This window comes from Salmo salar, chromosome 08 (genome assembly GCF_965601325.2).
Source record: "Salmo salar chromosome 08, fSalSal1, whole genome shotgun sequence".
NCBI lineage: Eukaryota > Metazoa > Chordata > Actinopteri > Salmoniformes > Salmonidae > Salmo > Salmo salar.
In genome coordinates, this window is record NC_138298.1 from 16,634,748 (window position 1) to 16,647,237 (window position 12,490).

General features: G+C 43.6%; 1 protein-coding gene across 1 annotated transcript; it reads left to right on the forward strand.

Annotated features, from left to right (window-relative positions):
- The first annotated feature begins 113 nt into the window (after window positions 1–113).
- On the forward strand, window positions 114–5,902 carry LOC145881468 (uncharacterized). The gene is made up of 2 exons (XM_082978172.1): window positions 114–123; window positions 1,952–5,902. Exons 1-2 carry the CDS (start codon window positions 114–116, stop codon window positions 2,908–2,910), a joined length of 969 nt encoding a protein of 322 aa, XP_082834298.1. The 3' UTR covers window positions 2,911–5,902.
- Window positions 5,903–12,490: the final 6,588 nt, after the last annotated feature.

Here is a 12,490-nt window from a genome sequence, read left to right on the forward strand (position 1 = left end):
GACTCTTTTGTATACATTACATCAGATATCACCCTATTTAGCATACAGTACACCCGACAGCGCTTTATAACTAAATATACAATGACCTCAAAGTATTGGGACGGGTACGCGCAATGCCGTCGGGTACAACAAATAAAAATGTGATTCACTTTTTTTTTACACATTTCTGGGACATTTTCAAAGTCCATTTATATTTACCATTGGGGTGAGTTTTTTTTTTCTCACCCGAGTAGCCTCGTTTCACTGCCAAAAATGAAATTAAACCATCTAGTGTTAAACGAAATAACAACACAATGTCAAATACAGGTAGCCTAGTCAAATAATTAACATCCAATCACATGAACCGTTACTCTCTTGCCGGAATTCCACTAACGGTCAGTATGTAGCCAAACGTAGCTGCTGCTCATGTTGGTATCTGTACTGATGGTGCAAAAGCCATGACAGGGAGACAGTGGAGTGGTAACACACATGCATGACCGCATGAAAAACGTTTTGGACACTACAGTGAAAATGGTAACTTTGTTAAAGTAAGGCCCCTGAACTCGTGTATTTTCTGCACTATGCAATGATATGGGCAGCAACCATGTAACCCTTTTACAACATAGTGTGCTGGTTATCAAGGGCCAAAGTATTGACACATTTTTTTAAATTGACAGATGAGCTTAAAGTTTTCTTTATTGACCACAATTTTCACTTGTCTGACCACTTGCATGATGACGATTGAGCCTATGATTAAGAAGTTGGAGCTCATCTCTGTCTGCATTAACAAGGACACCACACAAGTCTTCCCATCATTGTATGATTTTGTGTGTGCAAATGAACTCAAGCTTACGGACAATGTCAAATGTGATATAGCGAAGCACCTGAGTGAGTTGGCTGCGCAATTATGCAGGTACTTTCCCCGAAACGGATGACACAAACAACTGGATTCGTTATCCCTTTCCACTTACCGATATCTGAACAAGAGAGCCTCATCGAAATTGCAACAAGCGGTTCTGTGAAAATTGAATTTAATCAGAAGCCTGTGCCAGATTTCTGGATTGGGCTGCACTTAGAGTAACCTGCCTTGGCAAATCATGCCGTTAAAACACGGATGCCCTTTGCAACCACGTACCTATGTGAGAGTGGATTCTCAGCCCTCACTAGCATGAAAACTAAATACACAGACTGTGTGTGGAAAATGATTTAAGACTGAGACTCTCCAATACAACCCAACATTGCAGAGTTATGTGCATCCTTTCAAGCACACCCTTCTCATTAACCTGTGGTGAGTTATTCACAATTTCCGATGAACAAATAAGGTTTTATATGTAAGATGGTTAAATAAAGAGCAAAATTATTTATTATTATTATATTATTATTTGTGCCCTGGTCCTATAAGAGCTCTTTGTCACTTCCCACGTGCCGGGTTGTGACAAAAACTTACACTCATTCTTATGCTTAATAAATGTATCATATAGTGTGTGTGTGGCAGGCTTACAATGATGGCAAAAAACAACATTTGAGAGTGATCTGACCCTGGTGCTAGAGGGGGTATGCAGCTGGAGGTTGAATGTTTGAAGGGGTATGGGACTATAAAAAGTTTGGGAACCACCGCTTTAGCACTTTCGATTGTTAATGACACAATGACTTTGAGGTTAAAGTACAGATTGTCAGCTTTAAACGGAGGGTATTTGAAACCATATCGGGTGAACCGTTTAGAAATGACAGCACTTTTTGTACATATTCCCCCCCATTTTAGGGGACCAAAAGTAATGTGACAAAAAAGTTAAAAAGTTACAGAAGCACAAATATCATACCCCCCACAAAAATGTGTCACTGTCCCGATACTTTTGTTTGTTTACATACAAAAACACACAATGTATGAACTTGACCAGGTAATTGACTCCAAAAAACTCCATATGTAGAGTTATATATATATTAATGTCCATTTTGTAACCTCTTCCTGCAGGTGGTTTGCTGGAGGCTAATAGAGGAGACTGGGCGGCCATCTTGGATTCCCAGACTGGTGCAGCCAAGGGCCCGGTGGATGACATCACCGAGCAGGCCAGGACCAGAGGCAACATAGTGGAGGTCAGTGGATGGGACAGCTTCCTCAACTCTGGGCTGGGGAACAACACTGTTAACCACAACCAGAAACAGACAGTCGAACACAAAACAACAACCGATCTTAGACTCCATGACAACAGATTGGCTGAGACCAGGGTGAGGATTAGATTTGGTCTGCGGGGACAGGGAGCTGTCCGTTTGCGGCGGGAGAGAACAGACACAGACTTGGCTAGCTATGCTCCGTCCTGCTCCTATAGTTGTGATTCAGAGAGACTGATGGCACCTCAGGTTAACTCCCTAACAGGTGCTGCCTTCAGCCTGCCTTCTATAGGATCTATCAACTGGAACATGGACCCTGCGACAACACAGACACTCCCTGGCCTTCATCCTCCTCACACTCTCCTAATGTTAAACCAGACCTCAGACAATGCCAGTGCCTCAACACTAAATGGCTACACAAGCCTATTGACAAATGACAGTAGTAGTAACGCTATCAGCAGATCCGGTGGCAAAGAGAAGCGCTTCCCGTGTTCGTTCTGTGGGAAAGCCTTCAGTTTCCCCCAACAGGTGGAGATCCACCAGAGGATGCACACGGGGGAGAAACCATTTAGCTGCCACCTGTGCCGGGCCAGTTTCTCACACTCGTCCAGCCTGAAGAGGCACCAGAGGGTCCACGCAGGTGAGAAAACCTACAGCTGCCCCCATTGTGAGAAGAGATTCTCCCACCAGCACCAGCTGAAGAGGCACCTGAAGGTCCACACAGGAGAGAGGCCGTTCGCCTGTACGCACTGCGGGAAGAGGTTCTCAGAGAGGAGATACCTCAGGATACACCAGCAGAAAATGCACACAGCCCATGAATAGTGTAATGTAGTACTAGTTATTTTGGAGTTAATTTTGTTGGTTTTGGATGTAGTGGGGAACTAGATGAGGTGAACTGAGGAAAGAATAAGTATGATGAGGCAGAGTAGATTATATGGTGATGGTTGGTGTGCTGGTGTCTGTAAAAATGCTTCACTGATGAAAAGTGACAACCTGTCATGTTGTTTGACGCTGGTGTTTTATAATGAAGAAATTATAGTGCCTTACTTCATGTTTACCTGACTAAGTATTGAACACATTTATTTTAGGTTATTGAAATACAGATTTACATCCGGTAACGGAATTACATCATGGATCCCTGATTATACTATACAGAAATGCATAATTATGGCTATGAATATAATTTGGTTCATGGTGATGTATCCTGAATAGGTACACAAAGGTAGAGAAATATGTAATATCCGTATTTTGCATATTTGGGTATTATTCTACACACTGGCTATTATTGTCTGTCCTCAAACAAGACCACATTTGGATGGCTATGACCAGACCGAATCTGAAACCATCATAGATATCTACGTTTCAGAAGTTTATACTGTACTGTTCTCAGCTGTGCTCTACTGTACTGTGCTGAACTCCACTCTACTGTACTCTACTTTACTGTACTGTTCTGTACTTTACTGTTGTTACAGGCTTAGGTTTTTCCATTTATATTTTACCTCATTGGTCAGTATGTGTTCAACCTGTGCTGGTCTGTCATCTCGTTAATCAGGTGTTTCACCTGTGCTGGCACAGGTGATATTTAAGAGCGGCTAGCCCAGTGCTCCAGATGTCTTGAGAGATGTGGAGGGTTAACACCTTTAGTTGGCTCTCCCTATTTGATTTATAAACAATCCTTTATCTTATCTTCACTGTTTTCGTTTTGCTCCACTTTTTGGTTTGCTTCCTGTCTTTAAGAACCTCTTAAGGATCTAACCCTTTTTTTCAATTTTCACCTAAAATGACCCAAATCTAACCGCCTGTAGCTCAAGACCTGAAGCAAGGATATGCATATTCTAGATATCATTTGAAAGGAAACACTTTGAAGTTTGTGGAAATGCGAAATTAATGTAGGAGAATATAACACATTAGATCTGGTAAAAGATAATACTAAAAAAAACATGCGTCATCTTTGAAATGCAAGAGAAAGGTCATACATTGAGATAGGATTCTAGGTGTAATTTAGATGTTTTCCACAAGATAGCAGCAGTGTGTGGAATTGGCTGTTGTTTACAATGTCATTCTAGTCACATTATCGCATATTGAGCAACAACTGTCCCGGTTTAGGGACACCGATCTCGTAGAGGTTTAAGTTTGGTGTGGGTTTTAATTTAATTTGCCTTTTCTGGTCCAATTTTAATGGTCGCTCATCGTGGGTGTCTTTTAGGTCCCAGTTGTTGTTGCTAGTCAACTTTCAGTGGACACCCCCATGGGTGTCTTTCAGAACCCCTCCTAGAACGTCACCTGTTTCTCTTTGGTAACCAACCCCCTTCTGTTTGAGCAACAATATTTGGTTTCTTACTGGGGAACGTAACAAAATGGGGGCTCGTCCGAATCTCCATAGACAAACATTGGCAGTAGCATGGCCTTACTGAAGAGCTCAGTGACTTTCTGCCATGCTAGAGCTGCCCCGGTCAACTGTAAGTGCTATTATTGTCTAGTCTAGGACCAACAATGGCTCAGCCGTGAAGAGGTAGGGCACACAAGCTCACAGAATGGGACTGCAGAGTGCTGAAGCTTATAGCGTGTAAAACCGTCTGTCCTCAGTTGCAACACTTACTACCGAGTTCCAAACTTACACTGGAAGCTTCATGAAATTGGATTCCAAGGCCAAGCAGCCGCACACAACCCTAAGATCATCATGCTCAATGCCAAGCACTGGCTGGAGTTGTGTAATGCTCGCCGCCATTGGACTCTGCAGCAGTGGAAACGTATTCGCTGGAGTGATATATCACGCTTCACCATCTGGCACTCCGACGGACGAATCTGGGTTTGACGGATGCCAGGAGAATGCTACCTGCCCCAATGCATAATGCCAACTGTAAAGTTTGGTGGAGGAGGAATAATGGTCTGGGGCTGTTTTTTTCATGGTTTGGGCTAGGCCCCTTAGTTCCAGTGAAGGGAAATCTTAACGCTACAGCATACAATGACATCGTAGACGATTCTGTGCTTCCAACTTTGTGGCAACAGTATGGGGAAGGCCCTTTCCTGTTTCAGCATAACAATGCCCCCATGCACAAAGCAAGGTCCATACAGAAATGGTTTGTCGAGATCGGTGTGGAAGAATTTGACTGGCCTGCACAGAGCCCTGACCTCAACCACATCAAACACCTTTGGGATGAATTGGAACGCCGACTGCGAGCCAGGCCTAATCGCCCAACATCAGTGCCTGACCTCGCGAATGCTCTTGTGGCTGAATGGTAGCAAGTCCTTGCAGCAATGTTCCACATCTAGTGGAAAGCCTTCCCATAAGAGTGGAGGCTGTTTTAGCAGTAAAAGGGGGACCAAATCCTTATTAATGCCCATGATTTTGGAATGAGATGTTCGACGAGCAGGCACTGTTAAAGATGCTATCCTTCAGGCTTATGAGTTAATCTCTGAGGCATACAGACAACAGTTCCGTAAATGACAAAATACAGAATCACAAAGCCTTGTTGAATTCGCAATCAATCAGTCAATCAAATTTATTTATAAAGCCCTTTTTAGATCAGCCGATGTCACAAAGTGCTGTACAGAAACCCAGCCTAAAACCCCAAACAGCAAGTAAAGCAGATGTAGAAGCATGGTGGCTAGGAAAAACTCCCTAGAAAGGCTGGGAACAGGCTTGTCTTTTTGATCGGTGGTTTGGTTCTCAAGAGGCCGAAGGAATTAAAGACACTCATCAAGCACTGCAGCAGTAATGAAAGTAGGAAAGTGTTTCAATGGGCCTGCTTTGTTGTTATTATTAGTGGCTTAAGTCTTTTTTAATTGAGAAATATTAAACTTTTTCTGTTCATCGGAGTAACAACATGAATTTGTGCATGAGGCACAAATAATGCAGTGCGACTTGAATTTTTCCATCAGCTTTTTTTGGTCAGTGGAGGAGGGGAGAGCAGAGGAATGTCAGCCCAGTAAAATAAAAATAAAAATCAAATTATTTAAATGTATGCTCACTCAGCTATGCTTCACAAGTAATACAACAACGGATCTATTACTGGTGTGATCATATAGCCCTCCTCAAATTTTGAAATATAATTTTAAAAAATGGCCCGAACAGCAATGCATTGGCAGTCAATATGCGGTGATAATGTATTGGGCTTATAGCTTACTGCACAAACCTCATTGCTAAAGTACTGTTTTTAATTGGTTAATGTTGCATAAGCAATGTGTCTATTTCACAATAATCTATGCTACTGGGTTCGTTTCATGAGCTGACATAAAAGATCCCAGAAATGTTCCATGCGCACAAAAAGCTTATTTCTCTTAAAAATGCTGCACACATTTGTTTAAATCATAACATTTATCCTTTGTCAAGATAATCCACCCACTTGACAGGTGTGGCTGATTAAACACCATGATCATTACACAGGTGCACCCTGTGCTGGGGACAATAAAAGGCCACTCTAAAATGTGCATTTTTTTCACACAAATGTAACGTGTGCGCTGGGAGTCAGGAAGCAAGTTCAGGGAGTGCATCATTTAATAAACAAATGAACAAAACAAGAGACACGAACAAAGCACAGACATGACACTGGAACAGAAACAATGATGCCTGGGGAAGGAACCAAAGGGATTGACATATATAGGGAAGGTAATCAGGGAAGTGATGGAGTCCAGGTGAGTCTGACGACGTGCAGGGGCGCGTAACGATGGTGACAGGTGTGCACCATAACGAGCAGCCTGGTGACCTAGAGGCCGGAGAGGGAGCACATGTGACAGTACCCCCTACCCGACGCGCGGCTCTGGCCGGCAGGACACCGAGCAAAATGACGATCCCGGGGATCAGGAGCGGACCGGTCACCTCTGCTGAGGCGCGGGAAACCTGTCAGTCCTGCTGAGACGCGGGAGCATGGCTACCTAGAGCGCTGGAGAGAGCATACGTGACGGTACCCCCTCCCCGGCGCATTCGGCTCCAGCCGCAGGACGCCAACCAAAGGGACAATCCCGGGGATCAGGAGCGGACCGGTCACCCCTGCTGATGCGTGGGAACCTGACAGACCGGCTGAGGCAGGGGAGCCTGGCGATCCGGTGAAGGCATGAAAGCCAGACGAGCCGGCTATAGCAGGGGAGCCTGGCGATCTGGCTGAGGCATGAGCGCCTGACGACCGGAGGCAGGAGAGCCTGGCATCTGTCTGAGGCATGAGAGCCTGTAGCTGCTCCCGGACCCGACATCATTCCCACCGAAATGTATATTTTTAAATAAAAACACTCCCTGAAGCTTCCCTTTGGTGAGGCGTCATTCTGTAACGTGTGCGCTGAGAGTCGGGAAGCAAGTTCAGGGAAAGCATAATTTAATAAACAAATGAACTAAACAAGAGACACAAATAACACACAGACATGACACTGGAACAGAAACAATGACGCCTGGGGAAGGAACGAAAGAGAGTGACATATTTTGGTAAGGTAATCAGGGAAGTGATGGAGTCCAGGTGAGTCTGACGACGTGCAAGTGCGCATAACGATGGTGACAGGTGTGCGCCATAACGAGCAGCCTGGTGACCTAGAGGCCAGAGAGGGAGCACACATGACAACAACACAACGCCACAGATGTCTCAAGTTTTTGAGGGAGCATGCAATTGGCAATGAAGACTGCAGGAATGTCCACCAGAGCTGTTGCCAGATAATTGAATGTTCATTTCTCTACCATAAGCCACCTCCAACGTCCTTTTAGAGAATTTGCAGTACGTCCAACCGGCCTCACAATCGCAGACCACGTGTAACCACGCCAGCCACGACCTCCACATCCGGCCTCTTCACCTGCGGGATCATCTGAGACCAGCCACCTGGACAGCTGATTAAACTATGGGTGTGCAAAACTGAAGAATTTCTGCACAAACTTTTAGAACCCATCTCAGGAAAGCTCACCTGCGTGCTCGTCATCCTCACCCGGGTCTTGACCAGACTGCAGTTCGGCGTTGTAACCAACTATAGTGGGAAAATGCTCACCTTCGATGGTCACTGGCACGCTGGAGAATTGAGCTCTTTACGGATGAATCCCGCTTTCAACTGTACCGGGCAGATGGCAGATAGCGTGGATGGCATCGTGTTGGCGAGCAGGTTGTTGATGTTAACGTTGTGAACAGAGTGCCCCATGGTGGCGGTGGGGTTATGGATGGAATTTTAAATTCACAGAGATGCCGTGACGAGATTCTGAGGCCCATTGTCGTGCTATTCATCCGCTGCCATCACCTCATGTTTCAAGAATCTGTACACAATTCCCTATGTTGCAAGGATCTGTACACAATTCCTTGAAGCTGAAAATGTCCCAGTTCTTCCATGGCTTGTATACTCACCAGACATGTCATCCATTGATCACGTTTGGTATGCTCTGGATCGTTGTGTACGACAGCGTGTTCCAGTTCCCGGCGATATCCAGCAACTTGCCACAGTCATTGAAGAGGAGTGGGACAACATTCCACAGGCCACAATCAACAGCCTGATCAACTCTATGTGAAGGAGATGTGTCACACTGCATGGGGCAAATCGTGGTTACCCCGGATACTGACTGGTTTTCTGGTCCATGCCCCTACCTTTTTTTAAAGCGTCTGTGACCAACAGTATTCCCATTCATGTGAAATCCATAGATTAGGGCCTAATGCATTTATTTAAATTGACTGATTTCCTTATATGAACTGTAACTGAGTAAAATCTTTGAAATTGTTGCATATTGCATTTATATTTTTGTTCCGTGTAAATATAAGTGTTGATATTAGGTGACAGGGGTCCCTACTTCAACATTATTGTGTTTGGATGTATTTCTAATACCTTTTAAGACTGTGTCCGGAAGCTGTTGTCTCAGACCCCTTTTCCATTTGATTGACCAGAAATCAAAGGCTTCACTTATTTCACTTATTTAGGATGGAAAATGGTTTAAAAATGTATATATGCCTTAATATAAACAAATATATATAGACTCTTATCTTTCATTTGACACCCAATTTGACATGCTCCTATGAACTTCACATGTTGGTGCTCATGGATCCTTTTAGATGGAAATGTCCATATGTTGTTTCAAGCTGGGTGAATGACAAACTGATAACGGTTGCATCCTCTGCCCAAACGCAGTGGGCGCTCTGCGTCACGCGCCTCGGGGATTGACCTGTGTCGTGCAGGACGCCACTCAGAGTGATCAATGGGGTAGCATTGAGTGTAATATTTCCTGGTGTTTCTGATGCGTGCTGTTTGGTGAGACGTAGACCCGGTGGCAATGGCGAGATGGAATACCCTATCTGTCTTGTTGAGCTTTGGCACAGAGTTTCTACCTGATAAGGTCAGGTTAGGCTATATTTGCTATTCTGTGAGAGCCTATGTTCTGAAACCCTACTGTGCTTTAGGTGCCAAGGATTTGGTGCAGTGTGTAGGAGGGAGATCCCAAAATGTGAGAAATGTGCAGGAGGGCATACCCAAGCAGGATTTTTTTCTTGTTGAATATATCAATATATTTAACTATATAGAAGTATGTCTGTGATAAATATACTTTCATATATTTAAAATATATAATATATCTAAATTAGATGTATTTTTTGTACTTAAGTATAGTCTTAGGATATTAGATAAATAGCAAAACAAATATATTTTGAATACAGCTAAACACCAAACGCACTTCAAATAACTATTATACGTAATTATATTAAAGAACCCCATTAATTTCAGTATCAATTTTAGTTTTAGTAATCATATTAAAGTTACTCTTTCTGTTTAAAGCATTGGATTTTGCAATCACATGAAAACTGTTTCCACACCATAACATAGAGAGAGATATGAAATGTTATGAGGTTACAGTACACAATCCAAGATCTCCATAAAAAAATTGTCTGACAACAATATCCAGGAATTTCACAGAATCAATGTCAATGTGTAATTCAATTGTTAAATGCTTAGTATATGATATAACAACAAACAACTGTATCATAAATGTAAGGAAAGAAAGGTGGTGTTTTATGTCACACGATTTTTGCCAAAACTGTGAAGACTCCAAGCATGAAAAAGGGTTTTAAACATAAGTTTTGATTCAACTCATGAATTCAATTGAATGTATCTATATTCCCCTTGTATATCTTAATGTATCCACCAGGAAAAAATTGCAAATGTTTATTAATGACTTGGTACCCTTGTTTTAGAAAGATCCATATACACTGAGTGTACAAAACATTAGGAACACCTGCTCGTTCAAATCAAATCAAATGTTATTTGTCACATGTGCTGAATACAACAGGTGTAGACCTTACAGTGAATTGCTTACTTACAAGCCATTAACCAACAATTAAGTTTTAAGAAAATACCCCCAAAAAAGAAAGAGATAAGAATAACAAATAATTAGTAGTAAATAACAATAGCGGGCTATATACAGGGGGTACTGGTACAGAGTCAATGTGCGGGGCACCGGTGTCGAGGTAAATGAGGTAATATGTACATGTAGATAGAGTTATTAAACTCCTCTGACACCGCCTGGTATAGAGGTCCTGGATGACAGGAAGCTTGGCCTCGGTGATGTACTGGGCCGTACACACTACCCTCTGCCTTGCGGTCGGAGGCCGAGCAGTTGCCATACCAGGCAGTGATGCAACCCGTCAGGATGCTCTCAATGGTGCAGCTGTAAAACCTTTTGAGGATCTGAGGACCCATGCCAAATCTTTTCAGTCTCCTGGGGGGGAATAGGTTTTGTCGTGCCCTCTTCACGACTATCTTGGTGTGCTTTGACCATGTTAGTTTGTTGGTTATGTGGACGCCAAGGAACTTGAAGCTCTTAACCTTCTCCACTACGGTAGTATACTTAGACAGAAAAAACAAAAATGTGTGTTAAGTGTAATGATAGTAAAGATAGTACTAAATATACTAGAAAAGTACATCTCGTATTTGTAGTGTATTATGTGAATTTTTAGCATATTTAAGTATACTTCAGTATACTTGTAATATATAAAAATGTTTTTTTTTCTCAATTGGATAGTCAGAGGGAGTGTAAAGTTGGGATAGAGAAAGCACTGTGTGTGGGCAGCTAGGGATCCGAAGTGCCCTGTGAGAGAGAGAGAGAGAGAGAGAGAGAGACAGAGAGAGGTTGAGATTGACAGAGTTTGAGTGGGGAAGAAAGTGTCCTATGCTGAGGCAGTGACGAGAGTAGCGGTTAGCCCAAGGGTGAGGGATTCAACTGGGAGCCCCTCAGTGAGTAGGCCTGAAGAGAGAGATCCAGAGAGGATGAGTTTAATAAGGTAGGGTTTCTTGTCGTTTATTGCTATGTGTAACAGTGTAGGTTCCGTCCCTCTCTTCGCCCCAACCTGGGCTCGAACCAGGGACCCTTGCACACATCAACAACTGACACCCACGAAGCATCGTTACCCATCGCGCCGCAAAAGCCGCGGCCCTTGCAACGCAAGGTGAAACCCTACTTCAAGCCTCAGAGCGAGTGACGTCACTGATTGAAACGCTATTAGCGCGCACCACCGCTAACTAACTAGCCATTTCACATCGGTTACACTCACCCCCCCTTTGACCTCCTCCTTTTCCGCAGCAACCAATGATCCGGGTCACGGCACCAATGTGACAGTGTAGGTTCCGTCCCTCTCTTCGCCCCAACCTGGGCTCGAACCAGGGACCCTTGCACACATCAACAACTGACACCCACGAAGCATCGCTTGAATCAGTTTGCAGTGGAAATTAAGAATGGACATTTGTCCAAACAAATAGAAAAATAAGCTAAATTGATGTGGGAAAGGAAAAGGCTAGGGTTGATAATTCCCCATCGTATCTAGGTAGGAGTATGTTTTCTGGAACTATGTACACCCAACTCGGTAAACCCATTGAAGATATCCAAAGTGGTGGAGAAAGCTTTGGGTAAAGTTAAATCAGAGCAGGGCACCTATTAAAGGAGTCATTTCTGGAGTTGCATAATAACTTGATATTGATATGCTAAAGTAAATTCCTGGAGTGGTTGATGCACGCTGGATGAATAGTGTGGTTAATGGCAAGAAGGAGAAGAGTTCGTCTCTCCTTGCGTTTAAAAAAAAATGTGGAGTCCCTCCTGACTCGAGTGCAGCTGGGATATGTGTATTATCCTGTCAGAGCCTTTATATCCAGGCCTTTGCAGTGTAACATATGTCAAATGTTTGGACATGCAGAAAGTGTCTGCAGATGGAAGGACCCGAGATGTGGGACGTGTGGGGGAAACCACTTTGATGGAGACTGTATAGCAGAAGAGAATTACAGAGGAATAAAGTATTGTAACTGTGGTGGAGAACATGAGGCGACATTCCTTGGAAAGCCCATATAGGGTGAAAGAGATGGAGGTGGCCAAAATCAGGGAATTCAGTCTGTCTCCTATGCGGAGGCGGTAGAAAGGATAGAAAAAGTAGAATATCCGATGTTGTCAGGTAGGCCTCTGCAGGCTGCA